At 39.4% G+C, this 14,367-nt stretch overlaps 1 protein-coding gene across 5 annotated transcripts in view; it reads left to right on the top strand.

Moving 5' to 3' along the window:
* Positions 1-14,367, top strand: part of RFWD3 (ring finger and WD repeat domain 3) — a 948,792-nt gene that overhangs the window by 442,304 nt on the left and 492,121 nt on the right. For all 5 annotated transcript variants that reach the window (XM_044081898.1, XM_044081901.1, XM_044081897.1 and 2 more), the window contains exon 6: positions 13,631-13,722. In XM_044081898.1, the coding sequence (XP_043937833.1) occupies positions 13,631-13,722 (92 nt within the window). The remainder of the gene's footprint in view (positions 1-13,630; positions 13,723-14,367) is intronic.

Raw genomic sequence — 14,367 nt, 5'->3', positions numbered from 1 at the left:
TACGACTACGCAGCAAATGAGATCTGGGTTAACAGGGAGAAAGGTAGTATGGATAAAAGCTTAGCTTGAGAGTTTTTGGCTGGGGCAAGCTTGGTATAAGACCGACTCTGTTCTTAGGACGGAACCGATAACCCATCAATTTTGAATGGTATAACGATTAGCAATCAATAATTACAGCTTGTTACAAGACATCCTCCATGTCCCCTGAAAATCATGCAAAGTTCCTATTTGCATTCAGTGAAATGCCAGTTAACAAAAATTACATTATTTTTGGGAGACTTGAACTACCCCTTAATAAACTGGAGCACCTATACCGCTAGTGTGTATTATGCTTACAAGTTTTTAGATATAGTATAAAAATATGTCCGTGGAACAGATAGTTAGCAAACCCAATGAAGGCAAACATATTCTCACTCTAGAACTAATAAATATAACAATTTTTTGCACTGTGCCCCTGGTATCTCCTTCCCCGTTAAGTCAGACCATAAACTAATTGCTTTCACATTCAAAAAAGCCACTGTATCAAATTTCTCAGAAGTCAAGCATTTCATGCATACTAAATTCATCAAATTCTGTGGTAAGATGTGATTGACAGCAGCATCAATCGCAATCTTGCCATAGCAGATAGTTTCATGAAAGAGTCCTACTCCCACTTTTATAAATGTTTAGAGCTAGCAGTCCTGACTTGGGCAAAATTTTATGGGAAATTCAAAAACAAATTATTTTGGTGGTCCACGAGCACAAATAAACTTTACAACAAAAGAAAAAAAATCCTTCAATTATAAAGCAGATCCCAAAAAATCAAATAGTTCAAATTCAAATTAGAAATATTACTAGAAACTTGAAAAATAGCATTAGGTGTACTAAAACAGCCTATGAGCGTAGGTTAGCATCTGACTCCAAGGACAATTATAAATCCATATTTAGCTTTGCCACTGAAACTAGGGAATATGTTAGCCGCGGTGGTGCAGCGGTAGCGTTGACACCTCATAGCAAGAGGTTCTCCCGTTCAATTCTTGGCTGGTGCGCCTTCTGTGTAGAGTCTGCATGTCCTCTCCGCGGTCGAGTGGTGTTCGAAAGACATGCGTGAATGGGCGTGCCTTCGTTGAAGGTTGGGCGTCGGGCTAGCACCTCGGCACCATAAAAATCGACTGCCAATCATTAGTGGACCGGAGTTCCGCTGTGGCGACCCCTAACTGGGAAAAGCCAAAAGAAAAACAAACTGAAACTAGGGAATATCGTTTAACATTGCTCTGAATTTATTCATAATGTCACCACCTATCTGCACCCAGTAGATGTCATCAATACACTAGCAAATAAGTTCAGTGTGTGTTTTGTGTGTGTTTTGAAGGTCATACAAGACAAGATCATGAGGCCTTGTAGGCTAGACAAGAGGTCACCATCTGTGAGACTAAGGATAGAGATAGAACTTTAAGGTGTTCTGTATAAGGACATTAAGTTTAGGACATAGACTTTCCTGGTGAGTAAACATTGGAATCTTTTAAGTTTGATCATGTGTTTAGTTAGGTACATGAAAAAGGTAGCACTGTAGGACTAAAAACAGAGGCAAGATAAGATCCCTTTATCTAAGGAATTGATAATAATCATTATAACCATTAATAATCTGGTTTAAGTACAAGTCTTTTATAATGACCATAGAGACATGGTAGTTAAAGACAGACTCACTGTCTGCTGAGGTGCCCAGGTTCCCAATTCCATTACTGATTTGAAGGGGATCTTTATTCTGTGGTAGATTCCAGGGTGCATGTGTTCTAAAAAGGTAGAATACTGCCCTTTTTTGAAGTTTACCTTACAAATGGTGCCAGGTCCACAGTCTGTGTACAGGATAAACTCTCCTGAAGCATCTGGGAGTCCTGTTAATAGCTTCAAGTTTACAGTTATTTACAAAAGTGATCAACCAGAGACCCTTATCATCAGCTTACAAATTGAAGAAACAAATATAAAATGAGACTATTCGCCTTACAGAGCTTTATGGCACCCTACTTGGCAGTGTGCCTTTGGTGTCCCCAATCTGGGCTTGATGGGTTTTGCCTGTGAACCAGTTTAATATGCATCAATTAATGTATAGATTTAGATTTAGCATGATTAGTTTCATATGGTAGTATGCTAGTACCAGGCTAATTACCCTTCCACACCATTTTAATTCTACTCAGTTATCCAGTTTGTTGTTTAAAATGAACTTATTATGTTGGAGTGCAGGTTCTCCCAAACCTTTCTAAGATCTATATTCATTTATTATTCTAATGATAATTACTAGTTCTAATAAGAGATATTTGGAGACGACCCAAGCACTGAGATAAAGCATTTAAGAGCTGCCTCTGTCCATTAGTAGTACAGGGGGAAATTTTCTATTTTCCATGCATTGATTCAGGCTATGTTTGAATGTGGCAAAGGATGAGCTTTATTCTACATGAATAGGCAGACTATTCCAGAGCTGTGATATCCCCTGCTAGATATACCTGTCCCCCCAAACTGATTTGTTAATGTTGTGGAAGAGGTTTAGGTCCCTAGATCAGGTACATCTGATACTTCACTTCTGCAAGTCAAATGTTAAGTCCATCAGTAGTAGGTCTGAGGATACCTTGTTTGCTTGCTAAAGGTCACATCTTAGCAAGTCTGTAAGATATTGAATATAGCACAGGACATTAAGGCAGTCCCTGTAGGACATTTTGTAAGGCATCTCTGCAGGTGTTTCAGCTGTTGCTTGTGCCTGAACAGATGCATGCCAAAATGGACATTAAGCTCAATGACTGGCGTAATGATGACTGAGTAAAGTGGGACAGTGCCATTCTTAGATCTAAAAGGTATTCCTCTGTTTATGAACTGCACAGTATAGCGGGATTTCCTTACCTCAATGGACACATGCTGGTCAAAAGTTAGGTCACTGTCCACATAAGTTCCCAAATCCCAAACTGCTGGGTCAACTGTTTGGGGTGTGTTCTCAGTGTGGTAGTTCCCCAGGGAAGTCAACTTTCCAAAGGAAGTTTTTGGTATTTACCTTTAGTCGAGGGGTCTGGCAACTTTTATTTGTTTGAGACAAACCTTCCTGTAGTATGGCTGTGTCTTTTGGTATTTAATCATTGCTTCTAGTTTTTAGCCCTCTGCAAACTTAGCCATGGCCCTTAAATACTGACTTTTACTTTTGAGAAGTAGATGCTGTGCAGAAGAAATCCCAGCACCAAATCATGGGGGTCTCCACGGGTGACTGGTCTTTTTTGGGGAGGTAGCTTCCATTATTTTCATTTCCTGCATCCTATCTGTGAGCTAGGTGGCAGTCCAGCTGATGTTGATGGGGTTTATTCCTAATTTATTAAGCTTCTGTATTATGCCTGAGTAGGAGTATTGTGTCAGAAGCATTGGCCTGGTTGTTGTAAGTGGCGTGAACCATTTTACCTTCATCCATTGCATTGATGGGCTTTCAAAAAGTTCACAAAGTTGAGTAAGCATGACCTGCTTTGTGGAATCCATATTGAGATTGGTCTAGTGTTTGGAGGATCCCTGTATTAGTGTTGACTAATTCCATGTTAAATCTCTGCATGACTTTGCATATGAGGCTGCTCAGGCTTATGGATCTCTAACTGCCTGGGTCCTTGGAAGGTCCTCCCATATGCAGGGGTATAGCTGTTGTAAGACTCCCTATTGGTCCAAATGCAGAGTTAAGTCCTCAGCTGAGTGCCCAAGCCAAGTCCTCCACCACTCTCTCTGTGAAGCCAATGCTACATGTCCCTGCTCCAAGTAGCTCACACATGCATGCGCGCGTGCACACACACACACACACACACACACACACACACACACACACACACACACACACACACACACACACACACACGTGCGTGACTGGTACAGGTTTACTAGCTATGCCCCGTTCTGCCCAGTTAGTTATCACTGCCACCAGGCACTACAAAGTCAACTACCAAAGGCTATTGCAAGGGTATTCAATTATACTGAATGAAATGAATATTATACTGAGTGAAATTAATATTAATACAAATAGTAATGTTGACCAAGCAGCCAGGCTTTCAGGCGGAGACAGGGTTGTCACCAAATAAATATATGCAAATTCTCTCAAAGCTTAAATATTCTCTAAAATGACCAGCCACAATGAAAAGTAGAATATATATTTAATAATAAATAATAAAAGAGCATGAAAATACTAAGTAACTATTGACAGTAAACACCAGAGTTTCAGTCACAAGGAATATTAAAAATAAGTAAAAAAAAATGTGCAAAAATTAGCCGGACTTCAACATGAATAAAATACTATTATTTTTATTAGTTAAAACACATCACATAAGCACTTTCATCTCTCATGGAGACTTCAGATAAAATACACTCACATTCATCGTCTTATTTATAAACTAGCTGAAGTTCAACCAATCATGAAATGCTAGTAATTAAAAAAATCCCGTGTTAAAGGTGCACAAAGCACCTATTCCAATCACAAGTACTTACAAAAACATTTTTCAAAATAGAATAAACTGTGAAACATAAATAAAAATACATAAAAATCATGTTGAATTATTTTAAAATTTATGTTAACAAATCTGCTTTTTCACTCAGTATGGGTTTGAGAGATACTTGGTCGTTCAAACCTGGGGGGGGGGGGGGGATGATGCATTTACTTGCAACTGCCAGACAAGTTCTCTTTTTAACAAATGTCTTTGCCAATCACCACCCCTGGAATGAATCTGTACCTTTTCCAGTATGCTAAGCTAAACTTACAAAATTACTATACACAACAGAGTGCCTGTACAATGCATTAACTTCCTTTTCCTTTCTGATTGCATAAAGGTGCTCATAAATTCTTGATTTCAAAGCTATCTCTGTCTTTCCAACATAGTATCCTGAGCAGCTGTCACATTTAGCTAGGTACACTAGTTTGTTGGTATTACAATTCCCTTTCACAAAGGAAACCTTAGTATGCAAAACATTGTCCAAAAACATTGTTTTCTCTTTCATAATGTACATACCATATGCACAACTACCACAAGATGTGGTACCAGTACCAACATTTTTGTCTGTTTAACAGTTTCTAAGATTAAAGTTCATACCAGTTTTGCTTACAAAAAGGGGTTCAGGCCCAACCAACTGAGAAACTTCATTGTTAACCTTAAAAATACTCCAGTTCTTCTTTATAACTTCCCTAATCTCTTGGGAATAAACATTGTGTTCCAATACTAGGGCTTTTTTGTATTTGTTGTCTCCCTTGTTCCTATTTTGATTAGTAAAATCCATCCCTAACAGGGATGGATACTTGGTACCTCCACCTTTCCTTAATTCTTCAAAAATACTATCCACCATCTTCTGTGGGGATATTTCCTTTCTATAAACATTTTCTTCAAGTCAAACTCCTGTTCCAGTTCTTTACTATCAGAGGTCATTCTTGCCACCAGTATGGCCTGATCCTTTACCAGTCCTTTCTTCTGATGGTACGGATGGTTGCTACTGTAGTGCAGGTATGCATTACAAAAGGTTTCTTTCCTATAAAGGTTGGGAATGAATTTGTTGTGCCATTGGGAAATCTTAACGTCCAAGTAACTAATACTCAGAAAGTTCCAAGAATGTGTAAACCTAAAGTAGCCACTGCTACCATTCAAATGTTTCATAAACTCACTCATTTGGTCTACTGTACCATCCCACAGAATAAAAATATCATCCAAAAACCTCACATAAAGCTGTAGGTACTTGGCAAAGGAACTCTTCAGAATTAATTCATCCTCCCATTCCAGCATGACAATATTGGCATAGGTGGGGGCACAGGCTGCCCCTATCGCAACTCCTCTGATTTGCTGGTAAAATTCACCTTCAAAGTGGACAAAATTATTGTCCAGAATGAGTTCCATCAGCTCAACTAAGAGCCTAATCCTGTCTTCTGAAAGGGAAGAAAATTGTCGCATGGAATTATAAAAAAGTTCCATCCCCTCAATTTTAGGAATACTGGTAAAGAGGTCCACTACATCAGTAGTGAGGAAAATAAGCCCTTCCTTCCATAAATCCTGTTTTAATTTTCCTAAAAATTCCCGAGAGTCTTTCAGAAGATGGGGGGGGGGGGGTCTTGGTCTTTGCACCATTTGTTCTCAAGAATGGCCAAGGGATGAGTCTTACTCCCCCTACTAGTCACAATAGGCCTAAAAGGAGGTTTGTCAATGTTCTTGTGAACCTTTGGTATACCGAAAATATTCGGCATCACTGGCTTTTTCTTTTGTAAAAGTTTGTAGGTGTCCACATCTATCCTATTTTCTAAGAAGTATTCTTCAAAGTAAAAATCCAACCAATCGGGCAACAGTCACACAACAAGCAGAGGTGGGACTACCACAATAAAGGACCAACAATGATGAAATAATTAGGTTTCTCAAAGAGGGGCTCAGTGGTATTTATCAGGACTTTAAAATTAATAACTGTGCGGGTGTGGAGTTAACAAAAGACCATTTTGAGTTGTTAAAGGGACATAAGTTTGTGCCCACAGGGTCAGTTAATATAACTGACTCACTTATTGAACTAACAACAGGTCAAGTCAGGCACCTTATAAATCCCACCTTCAAACACATCTGCATATACTAAACTGTCATAATAATCAACCCATTTTTTCCTTTTCTACAATGGGTTGGGGTGTTGTATCAATTGTCACCATCTGTCTTTCCAAGACCATTCTAACCTTCCTAATGCCGGACTGTCACAGGTCTTCTCACACAATCCATCCACCTCTGTGCTGCACACCCTCGTTTCTTCTTGCCTTCTTCCTGTCTGTCCCAAATCTTCACCAGATTGTGTTCTGCTTTTCTTCACATGTGTCTGAACCACGAGATTTGTTCTCTAACCTTTTCTACAGATGGAGCTACTTTGGCTTCTACTCTGTCCTCATTTTGTTGCATGTTCCACAGTGTGGAACCTACTACTTGTCTTGGGCACTTCATCTCCATCACCTCTAGCTTCCTTGCCTGCACCGCCTTTAATTCCCAAGTTTCTGTACCATACAGTAGTACTGGTCACAGCACTGTTTTGTCCACTTTACTTTTCAGCTTCTTTGGCTTTTTGTCTTGTATACTACACCTAACACACTGTGCTAGTTGGCTGCAACTCCTCTGATTCTACTTTTGACGACCTTGTTCAGACTTCTGTGTCCTCAACCAACTCTTCCAGATACTTGAAGCTATTAACCTGTTCCACTATTTTTCCTTCTGTCTCAGTTTTCAGCTTCTTATGATTCCCCCCATTTACTGCCATTAAAACTGTCTTATGTGTACTCAATTTCATCCCATGTGCCTTAAGTTTTGCTTTCCATTCCACTATCCTTTTCTGAAGTTCTTGCTCAGAGTCTGCCTGTAATGTTGCATTGTCTGCATACAGCAACTTTGTTGATCTGTCTCCTCTGACTTGTTTGCTGATGTAATCCATCACTAGTATGAACAGCAGTGAGCTCAGAGAATGAACCCTGATGTACACTCACTCCCACTGAAAACCCCTGTTCGGGACCAAACACTGTTCATACTTCAGTCATTGGATCTTTGTACAAATGTTTTTGGGACTTCGAACCACTGTAAGACTGCCCAAAGCAGTTTTCTTGGGACCTTGTCATATGCTTTCTCCAAGTCTTGGAATGCCCAGTTGGACTCTTTCCTTATCTCTAGATTCTTTTCAGCTATCTGTCTCACTGCGAACACTGAGTCAGTTGTGCTATATCCTGATCTGAATTCGAATTGCTCATCTCCCATCTTACTTTCTACTATTCTGTATAGATGTTTTTCTATCACCCTCTGCAGAACTTTCATGCAGTGTGACAAGAGCTTGGTACCTCTGTACTGCCCACAGTTGTGGATGGCCCATTTGTTCTTGTACAGTGGCATGAGTATGCTTATTCTCCAGTCATCTGGGATACGCCTCTCTCTGTCCACAATCCTACGAGTATCCTCAAGAGCCATTTCCCCTATCTCACCCAGTGTATTTATTTATCATATGTGCTGTGACCTCGTCTGAGCCTGCTGCTTTCCCTGATTTCATTTTCCTTACTGCTGTTCTTACTACTTCTAGGGTGGGCTTATCTTCTATCATTGTAGGCTATGTCTGAGGCAGTACAGCTTCTGTGGGGTTTTCTTCATTCAGAAGCTGCTGGAAGTACTCATTCCATCTGCCTTTGATGTCCTTTGGGCTGGTGAGTGGGTTGTTGCCAGCATCCCTTATGAAGGGTGTCTGACCATCTTCTTTATCTTTCTGATTTTGCTTTGCAAACTGATATAGTTTATTTGTGCCACCTACTGAGTCACTTTCCAGAAGCTGGTAGAGTGCTTCTGATGTCTTGTTCTTTGCTATTGCAACTCCATTGTTAGCCTCTTTGTTAGCCAACCAATATCCCTTCTTAGCCTGGTCCATCTTTTCTGCCTTCCACTTTTTCTTGCACTCCTTTCTTTTGATGACTTTCTCGATTTGTACATTCCAACACCACCTTTCCATATGTACCTTGTTTCCATACCTGGCTACATCACATATCTGTTTTTTAGTCTTCACGCACACTGTTTTGAGGCACAGCCATTCTTCTTCAACTCCACCTATTTCCTCCTCTTCTTGGGGCACTAGAGCCCTGAGTAATTCCTTGAACTGTTGTACTTTCTATCCAGTCAGCTTCCAGGTCTTCAGCCTGGTCTCCGTTGACCTTAGAGCCTTCTCTGCCCAGTACTTGCAACTGATTGCGCCAACCAGTGATTTTTGGTGTGGGCCGACTATTCCACTGAGTATGACTTTAAAGTCACGGAGTCTACTCCAGTGGCCTTTCCTTACTAGGAGGAAGTCTACCTGCATTGCCTGTTGGCTACTCTTGTATGTGATCTTGTTACTGTCTCTCATTCTAAACCATGTATTGGCTACTATCAAGCCATTTGCCAGACAGAAGTCTAGAATGCCCTGTCCTGTATTCCTGTTGCTCCACTCATGTGGACCGAGGCAGTCCTCATATCCTGTTTGTCTGCCCTGATGTGTGCATTCAAGTCACCCGTTATTAATACCAGTTCATGTTGTCCTGGTTTATCTAGTAGGTCCTGCAACTGCTGATTGAATGTACTCTTCTCTTCACTATCACAACCCTGCTGTGGGACATAGGATGAGATTATGAATACGGTCCTATCATTAGGTTGGAGTCTGACTGTAATGAGTCTGTCACTAATTCTGCTGACATTTCTCAATGCCTTCTGAAATCTCTGTCTTACTGCATTTCCCACACCATTTCTGGCCTGTCGTACTTGAGTAGTAGACTCTGGATCCCAAGCTGAGTGGCTTTGCTGCACTGCCCTTCCATCTTGTTTCTTGGATACATAGGATATCCAATCTCCTCTGTATCATCGTGTGTCATCCACTTCCATGCTCTATCCTGTCAGTGAACCTACATTGAGTGAACAATTCTTGGTTCATGTTTAGCAGGTTGATTGGTTTTATGTCCAGCTTTCACTCAGCAGAGCTATCCCAGGTAACCCAAGCTTGGCAGCTGGACACCTGCCGGCCAGTAGCTTATTGGCCCAGGACTGCTGAGCTTTGTGGCACACTGGCCAGTAGGGGCACATGCACCCTTCCACCGTTAGCATGGGTTCCTGGCATAGTTCAGAGTAGGCCGGGTCCTCAACCCACTTATCACTGGCTAATACCCATGCCCATTTGGCAATATTAATCAACATGACTGAATCGCTTTGAGGCATATTTAACACCATCTAGTATTTAGCCCTGCCACGGCACACCATCTGTGATCTGTGTTCTATCTTGAGGAAACTGCGCATCACAGTAGATGCCCAAAACAGATGGTCTAAACAACTCTTCCCCCATAGGGCACCATGTAGAGTCTGTGCTGCTGCCCCCACAGCGCCATTCATTGGTGAACTTGAGATGAAAGCACTCAACAAGTTTTCTGGAGTTGAGAGAACCCAACAAACACACACTGAAAGCATGCAAACTCCAAACAGGTATTGGTCGAAGGTCAGAACTGAACATTGTACCGTGTGCATGAGAGACAAAGACCTTAACCATTATGCCAACAGGTCTCTATATTTATACATATAAGAAATAATAAAAATGTGATATATTGTTCACGTTTGTGTGTGTCTATATACAGACATACACGTGCACACAATCTAGCCAATTATTTAGAGTCGCATCCTTCTTTTCTAGGAGCCACGCAGTCAAAAGCCACCGTCCATAGAATTTATTAAACAAGCATGGAACAGAAGTGTATTGCTGTTCATAGGTTAGTACTAGGCTAATTGCCGCTGTGGGCCATTTTAAACCTAGCCAATTACCCCATGTGAGAATCAAACCCTGTACCTCGTGTTTGCAAGGTAAACACCTTGACCATTATGACATCCTCCCACCCACAAAGCTGTGCTTTTCTTATCTATCACACACACCTACAACTGAGTGTCAATAAGAGGACCACATGTCTTTGTGATGTGGGAGGAAACTAGGGTACGTAGATTAAATCCATGTCAACATAGGAAGGACATGAGACTGTGTACAAAAGCAGCCAGCGAAGAATGGAACAAAATATATATAAACAGTTGCGTGCACAGACAGCTGTTTTAATGTATAAATGTGCAATGCTAAATTTGGTCAAGATTTTAAGGGGTTAGATTAACAGTTAATCCGCAGTGGTGGTGCTGCGGTAGCGTTGTCGCCTCACAGTAAGACGCTGTCCGGTTCGATTCTCGGATAGAGCGTCTGATGCGTGGAGACATGCGTGAATGGGCGTACCTTCATTGAAGGTTGTGCATCAGGGCTGGTAACTCGGCACGTAAAAATCAACTACCAATTATTAGCGGACCGGAGTTCCGCTGTGGCGACCCCTAACCGGGAAAAGCCGAAAGATACAACAAGATACAACATTAACAGTTAATAAGCGAGATATAGTCCATCTCTGATGCCTGACTTGTATGAGTCGCTTGATAGTGACAAAACTGCTAAGAAAGGAAATGCATTGCAATTAGGAATCTTGGAGGATTTGACTACTGTTGCAGTATTACCATTTCTTCTTGGATGAGTCTGCAGTAGTGGTTAACTTGTTCAGCCACACAACAGGCATGAAATCAATTCTTGATTTGTAACAGTCAGCTCCTTATGAGAGCTCATAGCCTTAATCCTCAGTGTTAAATCATACAGTTGGCATAAAACAATTACCTGTTCATTCTGGTGGTAAGGAAAGATTGGCATGCATTACCCACTGAAAAAGAGTACTAACATGGTGCAAGGCACTGAATGGCATACCTCTCAACTTCTTTGTTGAATAATTCTGGACAAAGGCAAAAAAATGGAAGGACAGGGATGCAAAATCAAGAACCATTTTTAAATATTACTCTAATTCACTTAAAAATGTAATAGAACAGGCGTTGAATCAACTTGCATTTTCTGAACAACACTTCTAATATCTGACATTACTGACTGCAATTCTCATATTTTACCAGAAAATTAAAAATTTTACTAGAGAGAGGGCAAAAATAGGAAACAAACTGAGCAACATTCTGCAAAAGTCAGGATATTTAAGAGGTATACTGAATTGGGATATAGAGAAATGCTTAGTGCCTATGATGAGCATTATTTACCAAGAGCCGTTTTTTTTTCCTTTTCATGTGATGTAATAAATGTTGGTAAAATAAAAATGTTTGGGTCTCAAATACATGATTTTGCACTTAGATGCAAAGGCCATGTATCTGAAATGTAGCTCTAGCTGCATTCAGTGATGAGAAGTAATGCACAGTTTGACAGTAATTAGCATTTCCTGTAAGTGCTTAAGATTTTCCTTGATTGATTGTGTGAAAAATCTGCCTTTGGTCAGTAAAGTTGCACACACAGCATTTTTAATTGTAAATAATTGCTTCTACATTGCACACTTTGTAATGTTATCTCTAAGTCTAACCGTAATGGTTGAAAGTATTATACTGTTAGTACCTACGCATGGCTGTCAACTTCTTTGCTTAGGAATCGACAACAAAACAAAAAGCATCAAATGACAAATGTGCAGGACAAGAAATATTTATTAAATATTGCTATACTTCACTCAAAAGGGACAGTTATTAAATATTATTGTAATTCATTCAAAAAGTCAATTGAATGACAAGTTTGCATTAATGAGCATTATCTGAACAATAAAAAAGCTGATCTAATGATACAATTACTAACTGCACTCTTTAGTGATTCAGAAGAAAAGTGAGAAGTATTATAAAGATCACTTCAAATGCATGATGCAAAATCAGGGAAATTCCACAAACTGAACTGTTCGGAATTCAGGTGTTGCGAACTGTTGTCAAAGAAATATTGTGGTAGTTTGACTGCTACTACTATAATGAAAGAACACAAAACGTATCCACATTTTAACAAATATGGTTGAAGGTATGATATTTAACCAATGTAATATTAATAGAATGAAAAAGCTTTAATAGCAAATTCAGGTAGTGAAATTTTAACAGGAAAGTGGTATTACAGGCTAGCATTTGCTTTTGGATTCCACAGTGTACTGCTACCAGAGCAGTGGACTTGTATGTTGGGACTTAACCATTAATAAAATATGAAATAATACCTAAAAATAAAGTAAAATAGTTTCTTTTACTAGACTTTAAAAACTGGTTAGAGAGAGCTGCTGCTTTCAAGTAAGAGATTACGAGACAACACTTACAGCAGAAAGTCTTCTCAAGGAAAATACTACACATTTACTGCACTCTCAATTATTAAATACAGTTGTATGCACTTGTAGAATACTCTCTGAAATTATCTGGATCTCCAGCACTAAAGATTTGCTAGACAGTATTATGTGAAATAGGGGAACCCAAAAGCCGAGTTTTTACTGCACACACAGAACTAAAACAGGACTGGGATAGAGGATCAAGTCTCCATTTAAAGACTGTTGATGCCATGGGTGGTATTGCTCCTCACAAAGAGGGAGGTCAGTAGTGAACTGGGTGGCAGTGTTTAGGTTTTGGACCGAGGAAGAACTGCATTTACAAATCCTGCAATGTACCTTTAAGGTTTCATATATGCTAATTTAACTTGCTGATTCTGATTGTCCAATACTGATCTCATGATAGATGCTTAGTTTTTGAAGCGTGTTTATAACAGCTTTAATGAAAGTTTGTTGTAAGATTAAAGCGCTTGACTGGTTTTTGAATAAAACACACAATCTTTTTAAGATAAGTAGAGGAGTTCCATTGTTTTGTAGGGATTTATTTTGTCCTTTAGTAGCTTGGCTGTGGATTTTTTTTGCTATTTTGAAATGAGTGTCTCATTCAGCTGTAAGTCGAGTTCTTTTCATTAGCTGTATTTGACTGTAACTGCCATGGCAAATCTGTTACTTGCTAGATGGGATTTTAGGATGTGCCCTTTGCAGTGGTATAGATAATGACAAGAGGAAAGAGACACTTTGCATGCCCTTTTTGTTTACTTAAACTTCCTTCTTGAGTATTAAACTTCTGATCTAGGGTTTTTGTATCTGTTGGGATATATTCAGTGTTCTCTCTGTACTGTGGTGCGCCATTCTGCTTTGCTAGTAGATGTTATACAGCTGTAATTTAAATGGTTATAGAAGCAGTTAGTTTTAGATATCTATATCACTTTATGTATGTATTTGTTTGTTTGTTAATTTTAGTGCAACAAGAAAGCCAAGAGATCTGATATTGTGATTCTGTATGCCAGAACTCTAAAAGCACTGGATACTAGTGAACAAGAAAAAATGAAAAGGTTTGTAGTTTGTTTTCCTGTTTTGTATCCATAGGTGTTTTATTATATTCATAAAATGTTGCAGAATACAAAAATAAATGAACTAATAGAATCAGTACAGTACGTGATAAAATATGATCTTCTGAATTTGCGTTTACATTACTTTTATATCTCACACTGTTATTGTCTCATGTGGAAGCTATAAGGATTTAAATTAGGTATTACCTTCCCCACTAGACATTGAAATGTACCAAGACAGTGTTTGCTAATAGTTCCTTGTGTTACTTTGTGTTGCATTTTAGATTACATATACTTCTGGTTTCCTACAGGACCAGTTGTTCCTACAATAAAAAGCATGTTAACTTCGTCAACATGCTCAGTGTCTCACACTACTGGCTTCAGTAATACCAGTTAAATGTTTTTTTTAAAGATGTCCATCCTAGATTACCTAAAAGCATAGTTACGCCAGTCATTTTATTTAACTGTTATGCTTGACAAGCTTATAACTGTTAATAATTTAATATGAAGTAGTAGTATTGATGGTAACGGTTTACCTTTGAAATGTCGAAATGCAACTTGTCGAAAGACAGTTGTGGGAAGTATGCTTTCAAGTTCAAAGCTGAAAAAAAAATGCATCGAATGTGCAATGAGCGAATGCACATTGCA

The sequence above is a fragment of the Protopterus annectens genome, chromosome 8.part1 (assembly GCF_019279795.1).
Source record: "Protopterus annectens isolate FY-2018-M chromosome 8.part1, PAN1.0, whole genome shotgun sequence".
Classification (NCBI taxonomy): domain Eukaryota; kingdom Metazoa; phylum Chordata; order Ceratodontiformes; family Protopteridae; genus Protopterus; species Protopterus annectens.
This window is presented reverse-complemented; position numbering and strand designations above follow the sequence as displayed.